The sequence below is a fragment of the Anolis sagrei genome, chromosome 2 (assembly GCF_037176765.1).
Source record: "Anolis sagrei isolate rAnoSag1 chromosome 2, rAnoSag1.mat, whole genome shotgun sequence".
NCBI classification, from domain to species: Eukaryota; Metazoa; Chordata; class Lepidosauria; order Squamata; family Dactyloidae; genus Anolis; species Anolis sagrei.
Genome location: NC_090022.1, coordinates 250,012,443 through 250,030,208, shown reverse-complemented (window position 1 = coordinate 250,030,208; position 17,766 = coordinate 250,012,443). Strand labels below are relative to the sequence as shown.

At 38.7% G+C, this 17,766-nt stretch overlaps 1 protein-coding gene across 23 annotated transcripts in view; it reads left to right on the top strand.

Annotated features, from left to right (window-relative positions):
• Window positions 1-17,766, top strand: part of PPIP5K2 (diphosphoinositol pentakisphosphate kinase 2) — an 81,792-nt gene that overhangs the window by 30,203 nt on the left and 33,823 nt on the right. For all 23 annotated transcript variants that reach the window (XM_067464510.1, XM_067464508.1, XM_067464512.1 and 20 more), the window contains 7 exons: window positions 1,962-2,063; window positions 9,799-9,885; window positions 11,397-11,472; window positions 11,553-11,662; window positions 11,945-12,030; window positions 12,594-12,719; window positions 12,821-12,942. In XM_067464510.1, coding sequence (XP_067320611.1) covers window positions 1,962-2,063; window positions 9,799-9,885; window positions 11,397-11,472; window positions 11,553-11,662; window positions 11,945-12,030; window positions 12,594-12,719; window positions 12,821-12,942 — 709 coding nt within the window. The remainder of the gene's footprint in view (window positions 1-1,961; window positions 2,064-9,798; window positions 9,886-11,396; window positions 11,473-11,552; window positions 11,663-11,944; window positions 12,031-12,593; window positions 12,720-12,820; window positions 12,943-17,766) is intronic.

The window sequence follows — 17,766 nt, the reverse complement described above, 5'->3', positions numbered from 1 at the left end:
AAAAAGATATCTCGTTAATGATATCTCCATTAAGCAACATTTCTCATATGTTAAATAGTTATTGCAGTTCATGAGGTGAAACAGATGAGTACTCTGTCTATTAAGCTTCTGCTTTAGGGTGAAAACTGGTCATAAGTAATAGTTTTATGAGTAATTTTTCTGTAATGTGATTACTGTTGTATAGAACTGGTAGTGGAGTTTTGTAATTTAGGAAAAAAAATTGAAGTTGACTTAGATAGTTGTTACATTTCCTTGCCTCAAAGAACTAAATGTATTTGTTTGGGTATGTTATTGTTGAGTATGTGTTGACAATGTGTACCTCTTCAGAGGTTGTTGAACTTCATTTGCCAGTATTTCTCATGAGCTATTGGGTGGTGTAATTCAACAACCTCTGGAGTGTCACAAGTTGGTTTACAGAATTATATGCTATCTAACAACAGTATTCACAGGATGACTTAAAATATTGAAACATTAAAGGGGCAATCTACATTTTATAAAGTCACAAAACACAATAGATGTTGGCCAGAATGTAACTACCATAGCTTTCCTGAGGGCCATTCAGTGGAGAAAGTGTGGGAATGTGTCAGAGAAGTACCTGGCTATGTTTCTGTAGATAGACACTGTAGATAGTTTCTGATAGTTTCTGTTTCTGTAGATAGTACCTGGCTATGTTTCTCCACTGAATGGCCCTCAGGAAAGCTATGGTAGTTACATCATCTACTGGCAACTCGTGAAGATACTGACGAATTTTGATGACTGTATTTGACTATAGGAATATTGTCAGATGTTCCTCCTATCCCACCCCTGAATAGACAGTGGTTGTGTGTGCAAAAGACTTCAAAGGTCATTTCAGGCACTGGTGACCTGTTTTGCAAGTTCTCACTCTCAGATTCTTAGTGTAAAACATATATTGGGGGGGGGGGGGTGAGTTTGATGTTTCAGAAAGAAACTTATTAATTTTCTGTTCATTTTACAAGGACAGTGAATATTCCAAATAATTTGGAATATTATTAAAGTTTAGTTTGCAAGCATTTTTCCTTTGGCTAGCAATGCCTCTTTTCTCTAGTTTGTGTTGACAGGGTTTTCTTAACCCAATTCAAAATGGAACTATTTAAATCAGATTAATTTGGAGTTTGTCATTTGGATGTCTCATGAATTTTACTTAAAAATGAACCGGTTCTGACTTGGAACTGTCATATTTCTGATCCTATCAAAAGTGCAGTATCCTCTAGAGACTTTTAGGACACACTTCAAGTGATGTCATGGTTTACTATTGAGCTATATCAGTAACCATGGTAATGATATTTCATATGCCTTCTCATGGCAGCAACAACACAATGAAAATTTCTTCCTTTCCTCTTCCCTCTACACTGTAGCCCCCATCACCTTCAGTTTCCTTTTCATTCAGTGGGGAGATGATTTTAGCATTTAGGGTGCTTGTGGTAGAAAACTTAATTGGGAAAAAAAACTGAGATCTGATGGCTTGAGCCACACATTCTTCACTCTTGATCAAATCCTCTGGAACAGTCTTTTGTGGGGCATGTGAGACTGCAGAGGAAAGAAGGGATTATTTCTCTCATTTTATGAAGTTCTGCTTTTTCACCATTGGAACATTATCAGTCATATTGATCATAGACTGTATTGAGTCCCACTACTATTGGCATTGTCTGTGCAAATTCTTTCCCTAGGATATCGGAACAGTGGACCAATACTGATCTGGCTGATTAGAACAGAGTTGTTTTTAAAGAATCACAGGCAGATGTTTAACAATATTTGGATGCTGAACGTTACCAATATAAATCTATTCATTTATATATTTTGGCTGATAATGATTTGCAACAACTGGATTGTTTCATAGACCATATTCAGTTTCCTATGGAGAAACGTTTAAGTAACATTTTAAGTATTTTATGGATAAACTATTTAACTAAACATTTAATTTTTATTTTTCTTTCATTTAGAAATATTGTAATGCGAGAACTAGCGCCACAATTTCAGATCCCATGGTCGATACCTTTGGAAGCAGAAGATATTCCTATAGTGCCAACTACATCTGGAACAATGTAAATTAAATGTTATTTTGCCTAAATAATGCAGACTTCCTATAAAACTGATTGATTTTTTTCCCTCATCTATCAGAGTTATCACTTTTGGCTTAGAATCATTTGGTCTGTGATGAATTGCTGTTATACAGAGGTTTGTGATCTTACGTGAGTTCCCTCAGTCCAATTTGATTTCTCGGATGTATCAAAATCTGGTTTGATTATCAAGCCTTATTGCTTCATCCCTTTTTGTGAATGTCTTTATGGCTTCTATTCCTGAACACCCAAACTAACTCTGGGAAGGAGTGCTGGAGATAATACAGTGTACTTTGTATATATACTATGTATACTCTTCAGGGATATCATGTTCCAGTTAGAACAATGAGAATCTTTATGCTTCTGCATAAAAACAACGTAGATTTTTATGCTTCTGCACGAGGAATTGCTGTTATACAGAGGGTCAAGGAACATAAGTGGAGGCAGAAACATCCAGTTTACCATCACTTTCCTTTCCTGAAGTGTACAGCTGTTGTGTGCCTTCACGTAATTCCCAACTTATGGCGACCCTAAGGTGAACATACCATGAGATTTTCTTGGCAAAAGGTGTTCAGAGGGGATTTGCCCTTGACTCACTATCCTTGTAACAAGCATTAGGGCAGTGGTTATCAACCTGTGGATCCCCAGATGTTTTGGCCTTCAACTCCCAGAAATCATAACAGCTGGCAAACTGGCTGGGATTTCTGGAAGTTGTAGGCCAAAACACCTGGGGACCCACAGGTTGAGAACCACTGCATTAGGGCATCTTGTGCATGAAGGCACCTTTGTCCAGACATTACTTAGAATCAATTACAACATTTCAAAACAGTCTTTTAAGTCATATTCAGCTAAGGTTAGAAAGAAAACAACTAGGTCAACATCCTGGTCATGATACGAAGGCTGTTCTGGGTCTTTGTATGTTGTTCAGAAGCTAGAAATCTCTGGAGCTCTGTATGGCCTACATGCAAGTTTCCTTTAGGATGATGAGGCAGGTATAATAACTTCTTTATGGCTGTCTGGACAGGGGGCCAACAGATCCCACCAACTGTCCTTCCTTTAAAAAATAAAGGATTTCACACCACTTTGGCACCAATATAACACTTGAGGAGATGTCTCTCTATTTAAACTTTCGCTGCCACCATAAACCAAATGAACAGGAACCCTCTAGCTGGTTAACTATTAAAAGACTTTCTATACCACCAAGTACTGTGTCTTTTAAATGGCTTCTTTGAAAGAGAACAGGTGAGGTTGATTTAGAAGGAAAAGGGACTAAATCTACAAATGTACACTGGACTTTAACAAACCAATCCTGGCTGCTCCAAGGCTGGCTCAGGCCTAGGCCACTCCCCCTCTCTGAACTGGAGCTTTCCCTAAACTAAAATGGCTCCTGCTGCCCTCTGCCAGGCCTTCTAAGCTGAAACTAACTAGCCTGCCTCTCCTAGGCCCTGCCACCCAGGCTGGCAAGGTAAGGAATCTTCACATTCCCTCCCCACCTCAAGATGGTTTGCGGAGTGAAAAGGTTTGCAGACCTTTTCCGAAGCAAAGCCTAACAATATCCTAGGACTAACTAACCCCTCTAACTAAACTATCTAGCTAATCTATCTATCTATATACATACCCACATCTAAATACATTTTGCAATACTCACATCTGTAATAAACACATTTAGCAATAACACATTTATGCAATAAATACATTTTGCAATTCAATATATACAATAAATACATTCCTGTAGGAAAAAAAACATGTTAAATACATTACAACAATGCATATAAACAATCTAACATAGCAAATACAATACCTTTTGCAATCCTAATCTTTACCTTAACTCAGGGCTCTGGACAAGATATCTGCAATGACATTTTGAGTGCCCTTAATATGTTTTATTTCAAAATCATAATCTTGGAGTGCTAAACTCCAACGAATTAACTTACTATTTGTGCCCTTAACCTGGTGTAACCACCTTAAGGGTGAATGGTCAGTGCACAGAGTAAACCTTCTTCCCCATAAGTATGGTTTTAATTTTGTGATAGCCCACACTATTGCCAAACACTCTCTTTAGATTCCCTTTCTATTAGCTTTTTACTGAGATACAGCACAGGTTGCATCACACCTTCTTCGTTTTCCTGAACTAGCACTGCTCCAAGTCCTACCTTGGAGGCATCCGTGATTAAAACAAAAGGTTTCTCAAAATTGGGCGCTATCAACACAGGTTCACTCATTAAGGCACTCTTCAATAAATCATAGGCGGTCTGACACTCAGTTGTCCACTTAATTTTATCAGGTGATGTCTTTTTTGTGCAATCAGTTAATACTGCCGCCAGAGAACTAAAATCAGGAATGAAACGTCTGTAGAATCCTACAGCTCCTAAAAAAGATCGGATTTGTTTCTTTGTTTTTGGAATAGGCCATTCGCGTATTGCCTGCACCTTATCCATATCCGGCAATATGGAACCTCCTCCCACTATATGACCAAGATATTTAACATGTGATCTGGCCATTTGGCACTTAGAGGCTTTGACTGTTAAACCAGCCTCCCGGATTTTGTGCAACACCTTCCCTAAGTGCTCCAGATGTTGTTCCCACGTCTGGCTATAAATTGATAAATCATCGATATAGGCTTGAACAAAGTCTTTCATCCCTGCTAACATTTGATCAATTAACCTCTGAAATGTGGCTGGGGCATTTTTTAGCCCAAAACTGAGGACGGTAAATTGGTACAACCCATCCTTAGAAATAAAAGCGGTTTTCTCCTGGTCCTCTGGGTGCATAGCCACCTGCCAATATCCTTTGGTAAGGTCCAGGGTTGTTATGTATTGGGCTGACCCTATGGTCTCTATTAGCTCATCTATTCACGGCATCGGATACACATCAGAGATGGTAACCTGATTTAATTTACGGTAGTCTACACAGAATCTGATGGTATTATCTGGTTTTGGTACTAACACAATTGGAGATGACCATGGGCTACTCGATGGTACAATCAAACCAAGGTTTAACATTTCTTGTATCTCCTTTGAGATCAGTCTGTCTTGTTCTCCTGTTACGCGATATGGGGCAGATGCTATAGGGTTAGCTGTCCCTGTATTTATCCGGTGACAAGCTAAATGGGTTCTACCCGGTATATTGGAAAATACCTCCCTATGCTGGTACAATAGATCCTTCAACTGTTGTTTCTGTGGATCTGTTAAGTTGGTATTCTCATCCACAGAGGGTAAAGTACAATCCGCTGTTACCTTTCCCCATCCCGACAGTGAAATCTCCCCATCTGTCTCCTGGGATACTTGCATAACTACCCTAGCCCTGGAGTAGTAAGGCTTAAGCATATTCACATGTAATTTCCTACACCTTCCCCCATCTATGTTTTCCCCCACCAGATAAGTGACTTCCGAAATCTTAGACAATATTACATAAGGTCCCTCCCAAGAAACCTCCAGTTTCTTCTTAGATCTTGGTTTTAAAACCAGGACCTTATCTCCCACATCAAAACATCGGTGTCTTGCGTGATGATCCGCCTGTTCTTTCTGCTTCAGCTGGGCAGTTGACAAACTCTCGGCTGCGCAGTCTCTCATGGTTGTTAAATGTCCTCGTAGGTCCTCGATGTAGCTGTTGATATCACTCTCTGGAATGTCCTCTGCTCTTGTCCATGCTTCCTTCAAAATGTTCATAGGTCCTCTTGGAGTTCTCCCATGTAACAGCTCAAATGGGCTGAACTTGGTGCTGGCTTGTGGAACCTCCCGATAAGCAAACAAGAAGTGTTGAAGTTTCTTGTCCCAATCATTAGGGTTCTTGTGGACGTACGCCTTCAGCATGTGGTTGAGGGTACCGTTGAATCTCTCAGTCAAGCCGTTGGTTTGAGGATGGTATGGAGTAGAAGTAAGATGCTTTATCTTGCAGGTCCAGAACAGTTCTTGCATCATCTGCGACATGAATGTAGCTCCAAGATCTGTAATGATAGATCTAGGAAAACCCACGCGTGCGAATATATTGAGCAGCGCGTCTGCCACTGTTTTGGCGTCAGTTTCCTTCAATGGAATTGCCTCTGGGTATCGTGTGGCAAAGTCCACGGCAGTCAAGATGAATCTATGTCCATCAAGTATCTTGTGGGACATAGGGCCAATGATGTCCACCCCGACCTTGTCAAAGGGAACAGTGACAACTGGAATGGATTGTAACAGTCCTTTTGTCTTATCTTTGGCTTTTCCCACCATTTGACAAGTCTCACAGGACTTACAATAGGCTGTCACATCACCTCCCATTCCTGGCCAAAAAAACCTAGACTGGACGCGATCTTTGGTCTTCTTGATACCTAGGTGTCCACTGAAGGTGGTATCATGGGCTAACTTGAGGATTTTAGCCCTATACTTTTGTGGTACTACCAGTTGTGTTCTTTCCTCAAAGAATTTGGGACCCTTTTGTCTCCTCACAACTCTGTACAATTTATTTTCCACAACTTTAAACAAAACTGGCTTTTCACTTGTGGGTGTGTGGTTTTCTGGGACCACTTCATCCCATAAAGGTTTTAAGCTTTCATCATGTTGCTGGGCTGCTTCAAACTGTCTCATATGGCTTTGGTTTAAACTGAAGGGAATTTCTTGGCTGACATTTTCTGTTTGTGAGGTAGATGGTTGTTCATCAGCAACACTGTATTCAGCCTCCCCTTCTAGTTCAGCTTGGCTTCTGGTAATCATATTAACATGTCTACAGCGCTCAGCCAAATCATTGCCCAACAATACTGGAACTTCTAAATCATTAAAAAGTCCCATTCTCCATTTTCCAGAGAAGTTCTTGTATTCTATTGGGATTTCAGCCACTGACACTTCAAAAACAGGGCCATAAATTCCTCTCAGCTTGTACTTTTGGCCTGGAAGTATCTGGTCTTCCTTGACAAACTCTGGCCTAATGAGCGATACTTCAGACCCAGTGTCTCTGAACCCCATTAGTTCTTGACCCTTTACTTTGATCACCCTCAAATAATCTCCATTTGTCTCTTTCTCAGTACTTCATACTCGCATTATCTTTACAGGCTCTTCCTGTGCGTGTGGAGACTGACTTTCTTCGTGTGGAGATATTTGCCTAACCACCTTGACTGGCTTTGGTGGTGTAATTGGCCTTTTCTGGGTGTTTAATTTAGGGCAAGCCGTTTTCTTATGACCCTCCTGATGGCAGAAGTAACAGACAAGTTTTCCTGTGGCAATCTCTGGAATGCGGTCCCTCCTGACAGGATTTTGGCTTCCCACGTCAGTTTTCTCTTTTGGAACCCATTCCCTCGGTCTCTTGGTGACTCCTGAACCATGACTCACATTCCAGTCATGCTCCATCTCATCCAACCAAGCCGCGAGATCTGCCACTTGCTTAATCTTCTTGTCTTTAACGAACCACCTCATTTGTATGGGGATCAGTCGATAAAACTGTTCCATACAAACTAAATGCTTTAACTCCTCAAAAGTGGTCGTTTTACTTCCTTCAAGCCATCTCTCTAAGGCTTTTTCCACTCGGCTTCCCAATTGTGAAAAGGTTTCTCCTGGCTTTCCTTTGATCTCCCTGAACATTTTTCTACTTTGTTCAGGTGTCAAGCCAAACCTCAGCTTCACCCTTTCTTTAAATATGAGGTAACTCGCGCTCTCTGTCTCTCGCAGATCAGCGTAAACCTCACTAAGTTCCCCACAAAGTAGTGGTCTCAGGTACACCATCATTTTGGCTTCAGGTACCTCGAAATTGTGGCAAGCCCGTTCAAAGCTAGCCAGAAAGGACTCCACGCAGTCCCCTTTTACATAACGAGGAAAGTTCTTTAAAACTCTTTGCATGTTAGAGTCCTGCTGTTGGCTTAAGTTAGGAGTTCTCTCATGTTCTCTCAATTGTAGTTCTGCCATTCTCTCCTCATGTTTTAACCGTTCTCTTTCTCTTTCTATCTCAGCTTGCATTCTCTCCCTCTCCAACTCAGCCATTCTTTCTCTCTGCCTCTCTTCAGCTTGCATTCTTTCTCTTTCCAACTCAATCATTCTTTCCTTCTCCCTTTCTTGCATCTTTTCTCTTTCTCTTTCAGCCTGAAACTCAAGTTCTTTCAACCTCATTTCTAGCCTAAGCTTTTCAATTGCCAAAGAGGTAGCTATCTGTTCTTGTCTACCCTCTTGTACTTGGGTCTCAATTTCCTCAACTACAGAAGCAGTTGTCTCCCCTTCTCTTTCTGGTTCTTCAGCAGTACCCTTCTTTGTTTTTGGTGGTGCTATGGTGCCTAATGTGTGTTAAAATGGCGCTAGAGGTATCCTGTCTCTGAGGTAATTCTTAAGTGTCACGTTCTGACAAAAATTTACCTCAGGATTCTCACAAAAATGCTCTGGATTGAGATGTTACACGCATCCCACCGCTGCAAACCAATTATAATAACTTCTTTATGGCTGTCAGGACAGGGGGCCAACAGATCCCACCAACTGTCCTTCCTTTAAAAAATAAAGGATTTCACACCACTTTGGCACCAATATAACACTTGAGGAGATGTCTCTCTATTTAAACTTTCGCTGCCACCATAAACCAAATGAACAGGAACCCTCTAGCTGGTTAACTATTAAAAGACTTTCTATACCACCAAGTACTGTGTCTTTTAAATGGCTTCTTTGAAAGAGAACAGGTGAGGTTGATTTAGAAGGAAAAGGGACTAAATCTACAAATGTACACTGGACTCAGGCTTAAAGTTTTAAAATAAACAAGAAAAGTTTATTTAATATAGTACAGAATGAAGTGAATGCAATTTAATAAGCTTGGCTGTTACATATAAACTGTTTTGGTTCTTTAAGAGCATAACGGTTGCATGAGAAAGGTTCTTTCTTGGTTACAAATATAAAACTCAGCTATTTCTTCCCTAAATAGCTGTACCCAGTTTGCCACAGCTCACTTGGATGGCAAACTTCAGGCAAACTGCCTATTCTAATCACGAACTCCTAAAACTGTAACCCTGCTCTAACTCTAACATCAACAGACTAACTGACTAAAGAAGCTGCTTTCTTTCCCTCCAAACAGTCCAACTCCTCCCCCCTTTAACAAACCAATCCTGGCTGCTCCAAGGCTGACTCAGGCCTAGGCCACTCCCCCTCTCTGAACTGGAGCTTTCCCTAAACTAAAATGGCTCCTGCTGCCCTCTGCCAGGCCTTCTAAGCTGAAACTAACTAGCCTGCCTCTCCTAGGCCCTGCCACCCAGGCTAGCAAGGTAAGGGATCTTCACAGCAGGCAGCATTCCCACCTGCAGAATACCAGATTTTGATAGCATCAGCAGTCCATAAAATGATTACTCTTGCATGAACATTTCAAATGAAAACAAATAAATGTTTCTGGTTACATTGTTTTCAAAAGTGTAATACAAGAGAGAGAGAAGGAGAGAGAGAATTTTTAAATGAAATTCACTGGGTCTGCATAGAACTGGCAACAGAATTCAGACCTTTATGTTTTGTCAATAATTTAATTGTACTATATACTTAATAATAATAACAATAACAACTACTTTTTTTTAGATATCCTGCCACCATCTCCCTGAAGGGACTCGGGGGAGGGGGGGGGGCTTACAAGTGGGACCAAGCCTAGTAATAACAGGTTACCCAATAAAACACATTTTAAAACACAATAAACATATAACAACCAAATAAACAATTAAAACATTGAAGCATACTTTGCAATATTAAACAGTGGCCTACTACTAAAACAAAACGTATCTTTTGTATACTTGCAGGATGGAACTTAGATGTGTCATTGCTGTTATACGGCATGGAGATCGGACACCTAAGCAAAAAATGAAAATGGAAGTTAAACATCAAAGGTAAATGATTGGTGGGGAAAAAATGGAATGAAATAATTTGGGCGATTGCTTGTAAGAATTGTGCCAGCAAGTTGATCACTGGAATAATAGGCCTCTTGAATATGTATTTGTATAGTTTTAATACATATTTTAAGAACTGATTATTGAGGAAATGTTATTACTGCCATTTTGACCTCTCCTTGGTTTTATTATTTATTATTTACAACATTTTAACTTTGATCTGTAGTTTTCTGGTTCTAGTTTTTCATGGTGCCTTCTGTTGGAATTGTGAATTTCTGAGTTTCTGCTTTATACCGACAGCTATCTCTGTGTGTGGTGCTATCAGCAAATTAATATTACTGCATTACAAGATTTGTAAGGGAAGCAGCAGGATATGGTGTGGTTGCGGAATTCTCTGAAATATTTTTCCAGATAAATATCAATGAGAAGGTCAATGGCTTCTTCATTCCATGGTGTCTTTCATATGAATAAACTGAGAAATAAAAACTGGACACACAAGATTCTATCATAAAACATGATCTAAATCCATTTTCAATACTTCCAGATTTAAATTGTACTATAAAGAAACAAGGAGCCCCCAGTGGCGCAGCGGGTTAAACCGCTGAGCTGGTGAACTTGCTGACCAAAAGTTCAGCAGTTTGAATCCGGGGAGCGGAGTAAGCTCCCACTGTTAGCCACAGTTTCTGCAAACCCAGCAGTTCGAAAACATGCAAATGTGAGTAGATCAATAGGTACTGCTCTGGTGAGAAGGTAACGGTGTTCCATGCAGTCATACCGACCACATTACCTTGGAGGCGTCTACAGACAACACCGGGTCTTCGACTTAGAAATTAAGATAAGCACCATCCCCCAGAGTTAGACACAACTAGACGTAACGTCAAGGGGAAACTTTTACTTTTTTTAAAGAAACAACTACTTCCTTAACAGCTTGCCTTTGTGTTAAGGTCTTTTTGGTCATCCTCTCTGCATTATGGTGGCTGGTGTCCAGAGAAAGAGAGCAAGAGACTTATTAATGGCAGTGACCTGTTTGGAGAATTGACTTCTACACAAGATATGCCTAATTCAAATATTATCTTTATAGTCAAGCAATTATGTTTTTTACTTCCTTGCACTTATATATCCATATATATATATATATATATATATATCTCATCTAATATATTGTTGTTATATTGGTACATTGTGTTTTTGACAACTGCTGTAAAATTACTGAAGGGAGGTATATATATCTTTTACATAAATAAAGTAAAAGTTTAGCTCTGGATCATATGTGTTAATATTGATTATTTCAAAAACATGACTAAGTCATGGGAATGCAGAATAAAATGTCCACAAGATACAATGTGCTTCTAATCTCAGGAAGGATGAAGACATCACTAAATACATGGGAAATGCATAATTCCGCTGTTTTGACCATCCACAACTAGATTTACAACCCTATGATTTGTATCTAATTATATGTGGTAAAATAATTAATTGCTCCTATGATCATTCCATGTGTTTTTTTAAAGGTTTTTTGATCTTTTTGAAAGATGCAATGGCTACAAATCAGGGAAACTAAAACTGAAAAAACCAAAACAATTGCAGGTACATTCCTCTCTCTTTTTTCTACGTATACACGCATAGTTTGCATATATTCCTTACTAAAATTGTTACTGTTTTTTTAGGAAGTACTTGATATTGCAAGACAGCTTTTAATAGAACTTGGACAAAACAATGACTCTGAAATTGAAGAAAATAAATCTAAACTTGAACAGCTGAAAACTGTGCTAGAGATGTAAGTGTTTAATTTGGAGATTCTGTTTTTTGAAAGATTTCCTTTAATACTGAAAGACATTTTGAACTCTGTGTCAAGCTGAGCTGTAACTAGAAATTTTAGTAGCAACATTATTCTGCTTTTTATATGGCATGAAATAATTGAATAAATTTATTGAAGGTGAACTTTATTTCATGTGCCAAAGCTGAATTTATAATTAATCTTTTGTTGTTGTATTACAATATCTGTAATATTTGCTTATCTAGAGCCAATCCTCCGCAACTCTGCATATTTTGTCCTTAGGTATGGCCATTTTTCTGGTATAAATCGCAAAGTTCAGCTAACGTATCTTCCTCATGGTTGTCCGAAAACATCTAGTGAAGAAGAAGGTACCGTTTCATTCCTTAGAACTTATTAACTCAGCATTAATCTGTCTGTTATCTTAACATGAATGGGTGTTTTTTTAAAAAAAAATTATCAAGAAAAACAAAATTGGAATCTTAATTACTAAGAAGTACATTTTTTTTTAGTTGATTTCTTAAATGTTTTTCCCCATTCATAAGTTACACCAAGGGCTGATGCATACTAAGGATGAGACCCTAAGACCATTTACCGGTGATTAGGTCTACTTGACACAGTGGGGTTTATGCGAAACTTATGTAGAATTGGACTAATAATGCAATTTTTCTTTAAAAAGTATATTGTTGAAAGATAGACCTCACTTTTCCACATGCTTTATCACCAGCAGCTTTTAATACTCTTCTGGTGTCAGAAGAAATTTGCCATATAGCTTGAGAAGTGGCAATTTAGTCTCATTCAGCCGTGATGCATAAAAATAATTTCACAGTTCTTTGTTTTTTCTATATAATACAAAAAAACCCAGTATTTTTCAATGTAGCCATTCTGTAATTCTTAAGACGTACTGATAGATTTTCTTTTGGCTTACATCTAGATAACCGCAAGCAAGAACCATCTCTGTTGTTAGTTCTAAAATGGGGAGGAGAACTGACACCTGCAGGTAGAGTTCAGGCAGAAGAACTAGGAAGAGCTTTCCGGTGCATGTATCCAGGAGGTCAAGGTATCTATTTTGCCCTTGTACTACTAAGAGAAAAAGTTGTATCTTTACAATAAGAAAAAAATACACTTTCAGATTATAACATTGTTATTTTTCTTTGGTAGGAGACTATGCTGGATTTCCTGGATGTGGTCTGCTTAGATTACATAGTACTTATCGGCATGATCTCAAAATATATGCTTCTGATGAAGGAAGAGTCCAAATGACGGCAGCAGCTTTTGCAAAGGTACTGTGAAAAACTACAATGTGTGTGTGTAGGGGGGGGGGGGTGCTATATTGAATACAGGCTGCTTCTATATAACAGAGATAGAATATTTTAAAATGTAAACATTGCATCTTTTAAGGGTTTTTTCACACAGAATTAGCTTATTGGTCTACATTTATAACAGAAACTATCTCCTCTCACCTGTGGCCAGTTTCATTTATTCACCTTTTATCCAGGCCATAGGATGAAGAATATCCATTTGATAGCATGAAACATATAATTTGTTTCTTTCTGAATCAAATAGAAAAAGATAGATACTATATGCATGAAGAGTTATCTCTCTCCCTCTCTGTATGTATGTTTGTGTGTGTGTGTGTGTGTGTATGTATATATATATATTAAAAAACCAGAAGTATATACTATTTTTCTTTGTATTGTAACTTTTAAGAATTGATGTTCAGTTTTCTGCAGATAATACTTTTTGAATTGGAAGTAAAAAAATGAATGCTTGTTACTCTTATATTGAGAAATCACAGTTAGACTTGTTTAAAGTTTTGAGTAAGTGTAGGTGTCAATTCAACTAAAAAGGTAGTCATGCTGACCAAGGTGTACAATAGCACTGCAAGGTCATATCATACATATGAAGCTGACTGTATAACACTTTGTGCTGGTTCAGTGGGCATTTTGATAAGTTACAGCTGGGATATCAACTGGCTCTGTTAGAAACGATTGATCTGTGGGGATCTATGTATTGCTGCACGCAAGCTGTTGCTTTATTGTGCAGTCATCAAGTGTTGTAGGTGACGTAGTGACCTAGTCTGGCTCTTCTGTTTGTTTTATATGTGTGTAACTTTGCCATTTAATATGAGAATTTGTAGGATGTGTTTCCTATTTAGTATTGCTTGGAATGTTATGTACAGTTCTGGTCAACAAAACTCAAAATGTATTCAAGAGCTAGAAAAAGAGTAGAAAATAAAATAATTTAGAGGCGTTACTAACATTTGTTTTTTTGTTTAGAAAAATGTGATGAGAGACAAGATTTAGATATATGATTATGTATTTTGTGAAGAACATGGATAGGATTTTTTTTTAACTTTTATAATATTGTATTCTGCTGTCATGTATTCAAGAAAAATTACAGGATATTCAAAGCAAATAAAAGGAAGTACTTTTTCAAAGAATGATATTGAATTATAGAGTTTGCTTCAACCAGATGACTGCCAACTAGAACATCTTTTTTAAAAAAAATTGTATAAGATCATAGAGCATACTGCTATCAATAGTGACTAATGAGTGCTATTTATTGTATAGAGTATAAGAGAAAGTATCCCTCTAAATACTAGTTATAGTGGAATAAAATGGAAGAGTGCTATTTTGCTGATATTCTCCCTGTGGGTTTCCAATAGGCATCTGATTGCCAGCTTTGGACAGAGAATAGTAGGCTGGACAAGTCTTTGTGTGCTATAACATGAATTCTTACATTCTTAAAATTATAGATATAAGACTTTTTTCTGAATTTGAATGCCTTGCAATCAATTTATTCTGAAAAGTGAGGAGAACATCACAGGCAGTTTGTGGTATGAAGTGGTGATCTACCATTCAAAGAAAAGGAAGTGTAAAAAAACTTGAATCCTATAGTCTACGCATGCCAAATGCAAGGCCCACATGCCAAATACAGCCTGCCTCATTTTATGTAGCCGACAAAGCTTTCAATGCCAGGGTAACATAGTTATATTTATACAGTTTTACAATTGCAAACCTTTGAACGCAACCCTAAAGCTGATATGACACTCAGTGAACATAAGTTTGACACCACCACTGTAGTGTAAGTTTGTACACTACAGCAGTTCTGGCCCAGCTTATCATTTTGAATACATCTCCCTCTATGAACCATCTCCCAGGTTAAGATAATCTGTGTAGGTCCTGCTCTTGATCCCACCTCCTTCATAGGCACGATTGGTGGGAACAAGAGAAAGGGTCTTCTCAGTGGTGGCCCCTCAGCTATAGAATTCCCTCCCCAGTGAAATCATGTTCACTCCCTCCCTCCTGACCTTCAGAAAGAAAGTAAATACATGGATGTTGGACCAAGCCTTCGAACAGTAAAATTCAGTGCAATTGAGTAATTATGGAATAGTGCAATTTACGACCCAAATGGCTACTGGAATATGCCTTTGGATTGCGTGGTTTTAACTAACTTGTTTTATGATTGATATGTTTTAATTATTGGTTTTAATTTATATATTTGATCTTACTTATGTCTGTATATGTGGCATCAAATTGTTCCTTTGTTTGTGAACTGCCCTGAGTGCCCTTTGGGATGAGAAGGGCGGGATATAAAAGCAGTAAATAAATCTATAGGAGAAAAGATGGTGCCTTCTGGCCTGGGCAGTGTGGTTGGCTAGATACCAGAATCTTTGCTCAATGTCTCTTTTAAGTTAGGATTATAAAGATGAGTTAGCGAGAAATCTGAAAGGAGGAACTGCACAAATTGCAAATAAAGCGACTTCAAAAGTTTCCTTCCATTTTGGTGGGTCAAGAATATCTTTCCTTTTCCAGACTTTCTTCGTCTCTTGCAGCCAAGAGAATCCTGACCCTTCTTTCCTTAAAGAAGTTTGAGAGTTCAGTTCTGCAGATGTGTGAGGAGCTAAAATGTTTAGCTAGATTTTATTAGAATATTTCCACTCTTGATTTTGTGTTCTCAGCCAGCAGAGAGGGCGACATAAATTACTGTAACTGGCTGGGCAAGGTAAGTGACCATATATTTTAAAAAGTATTTCCTGTTGGATCCCTGGCTCCTTCTTTCACCTTGCCTCACCCAGGAAAGATCTTATACTTCACTCTTTTGTTTTTCCCTTAATTAATTTCTTCTTTTCTTCCATTGAAAACAGCCCTTGCTCCGTTAGCTCTCTCAGGTAGCAATAATTTTTAAGATCTCTTTTCTTTACTCCCACCCCCTTACGTCCTTCTTTCTTCATTTCACCTGGAGATGTAAAAAAACAAAAACAAAGACATTGCCCAGAGTCAGTGCCCAGATATAACTGCGTAGTAAAAACATGCAACCATTCTTATCTGCCTCCCATAAGACCTGGAAACATCCCTTATTACTGCAGCCACCTCATATGGAGATGTCAATTGCGTGGTTGATTTAGCCCAAGGGAGTATTAAACATTTAGAAATTGACCTTAGTTTTGCCTCCAACCTTGACAAGTCTGAGGCTACTGAGCTCACTTCCAAGACCTCAGTTGATAGAGTCCAAATGTACTTCAGCTGGCACTGATAAACAATCAGAAGACATTATAGGGATAGAAGAGGGGGCTGTTTTTAATTCTCCAGCTGCCTCTCCTCAATCAGTTGAGATTACTATGTCTCCAAAGTTGCTCACAAGAAGAGTCTCGTAGACAGGTGTGAAACCAAGCAGCCATCTCAGAAATTGCACCCATGCCCCCAGTTGCAATGCAGTTGCTATTTTGAGAATCAAGCAGACAGTCATTTTGAACATAGAAACCAAGTACTTCCAATGCTTTTTCAATTTCTATGCTATTTTTGATCAGGATTAATGACTACATTCAGTTTCTTCCATAGTGATACCAAGCTTAAAGGACTGACATATTCAATAGCATTCAATTAAGAAAAACCCCAAGGCATCATTTTCTGATGTTTCCAGTTTCCAAAACTTCTCAAAGAACCTAGGGGTGCGTCATAACATCTATCACCTGTTAGATCTGAGAATCCTAGAATCTGTTCCTCCAAAAAAAATAGTCATGGGAGCATTCTCAGTCCTCTTCATGGTGTCCAAGAAAGGAGCATATTTTCCTAGGAGACCAACTTTTCCCTTTGGAAGCTTATTTTCATATTCTTATCCATATTTCATCACACATGTACTTTCACAAACTTCTAGGAGCGGAATAACTCTTAATGACTATCCTGTTTGTTTTCCAAAGCTTTTGGCTTTTGGATAAACAAACTGAAAAGTCACCTCTGCCCAACTCAGAAGTTTGTTCATGTGATTCCCTGAATAGACACCAGGAATAGTTGCATTGCCCTTTTTCCAGAAAGAATAACGTAACAAAACCAATGAAGAGCTTCTCAAACTCACCTTATACAAGGTTCTCTGAACAGAGAAGCACACCTCTTAAGCTGATACATTCTAAATCCAGAAGAATGGAGCCCAGAGATAGCTTCTTTCAACAGATGCAGACACACTTCAGTGAATTACAGACTGACCTATTCACATCAGAAACAAACCACTAATTGCTCAGATATATCCTCAAGAAGATGTAGCAGGAAAAAGTGATGGTCATTTTCAGCTTTTCCCGGGCCTTACAGACCTTGGTTCTTCCACCCAATAGCCTTGGTGACCCAAGAACATCTACCTCTTTCTGTTATGCCCAACATTCTCAATCAGGGCCCCAGTCTGCACTCTGTTTGACTCCACCTAGCTGTCCGGCAACTGAACACAGCTTTTATTTGAGCACAGGCCATTCTGAGAAGGTGGTCATTTCACTCTTGGCTTCCAGACAATATTCCACTCCTGAGTTATATGAGACTACCTGAAAAGCTTTCTTCCGATGGTCTTGGAGAAAATCAGTGTTTCTTGAAGCAGACCTAAGTCTAAAACCCACTACCTTATGAAGCCAAACTATAGTCTTGGTGCCCATTTTATCTGCCACTATTTTATCTATCAGCATTGTATTGTTGAATACAATGCTGCTGCTTCAACTGAACATATCCAAAACAGAGTATTTGGAATATGGCCTTCAAACTGGAAAAACAATTCAAATTAATGGACAAGCACTAAAGAAGGCCACCCAATTTAAATACCTAGGGTCAGTGGTCTCCATAGAT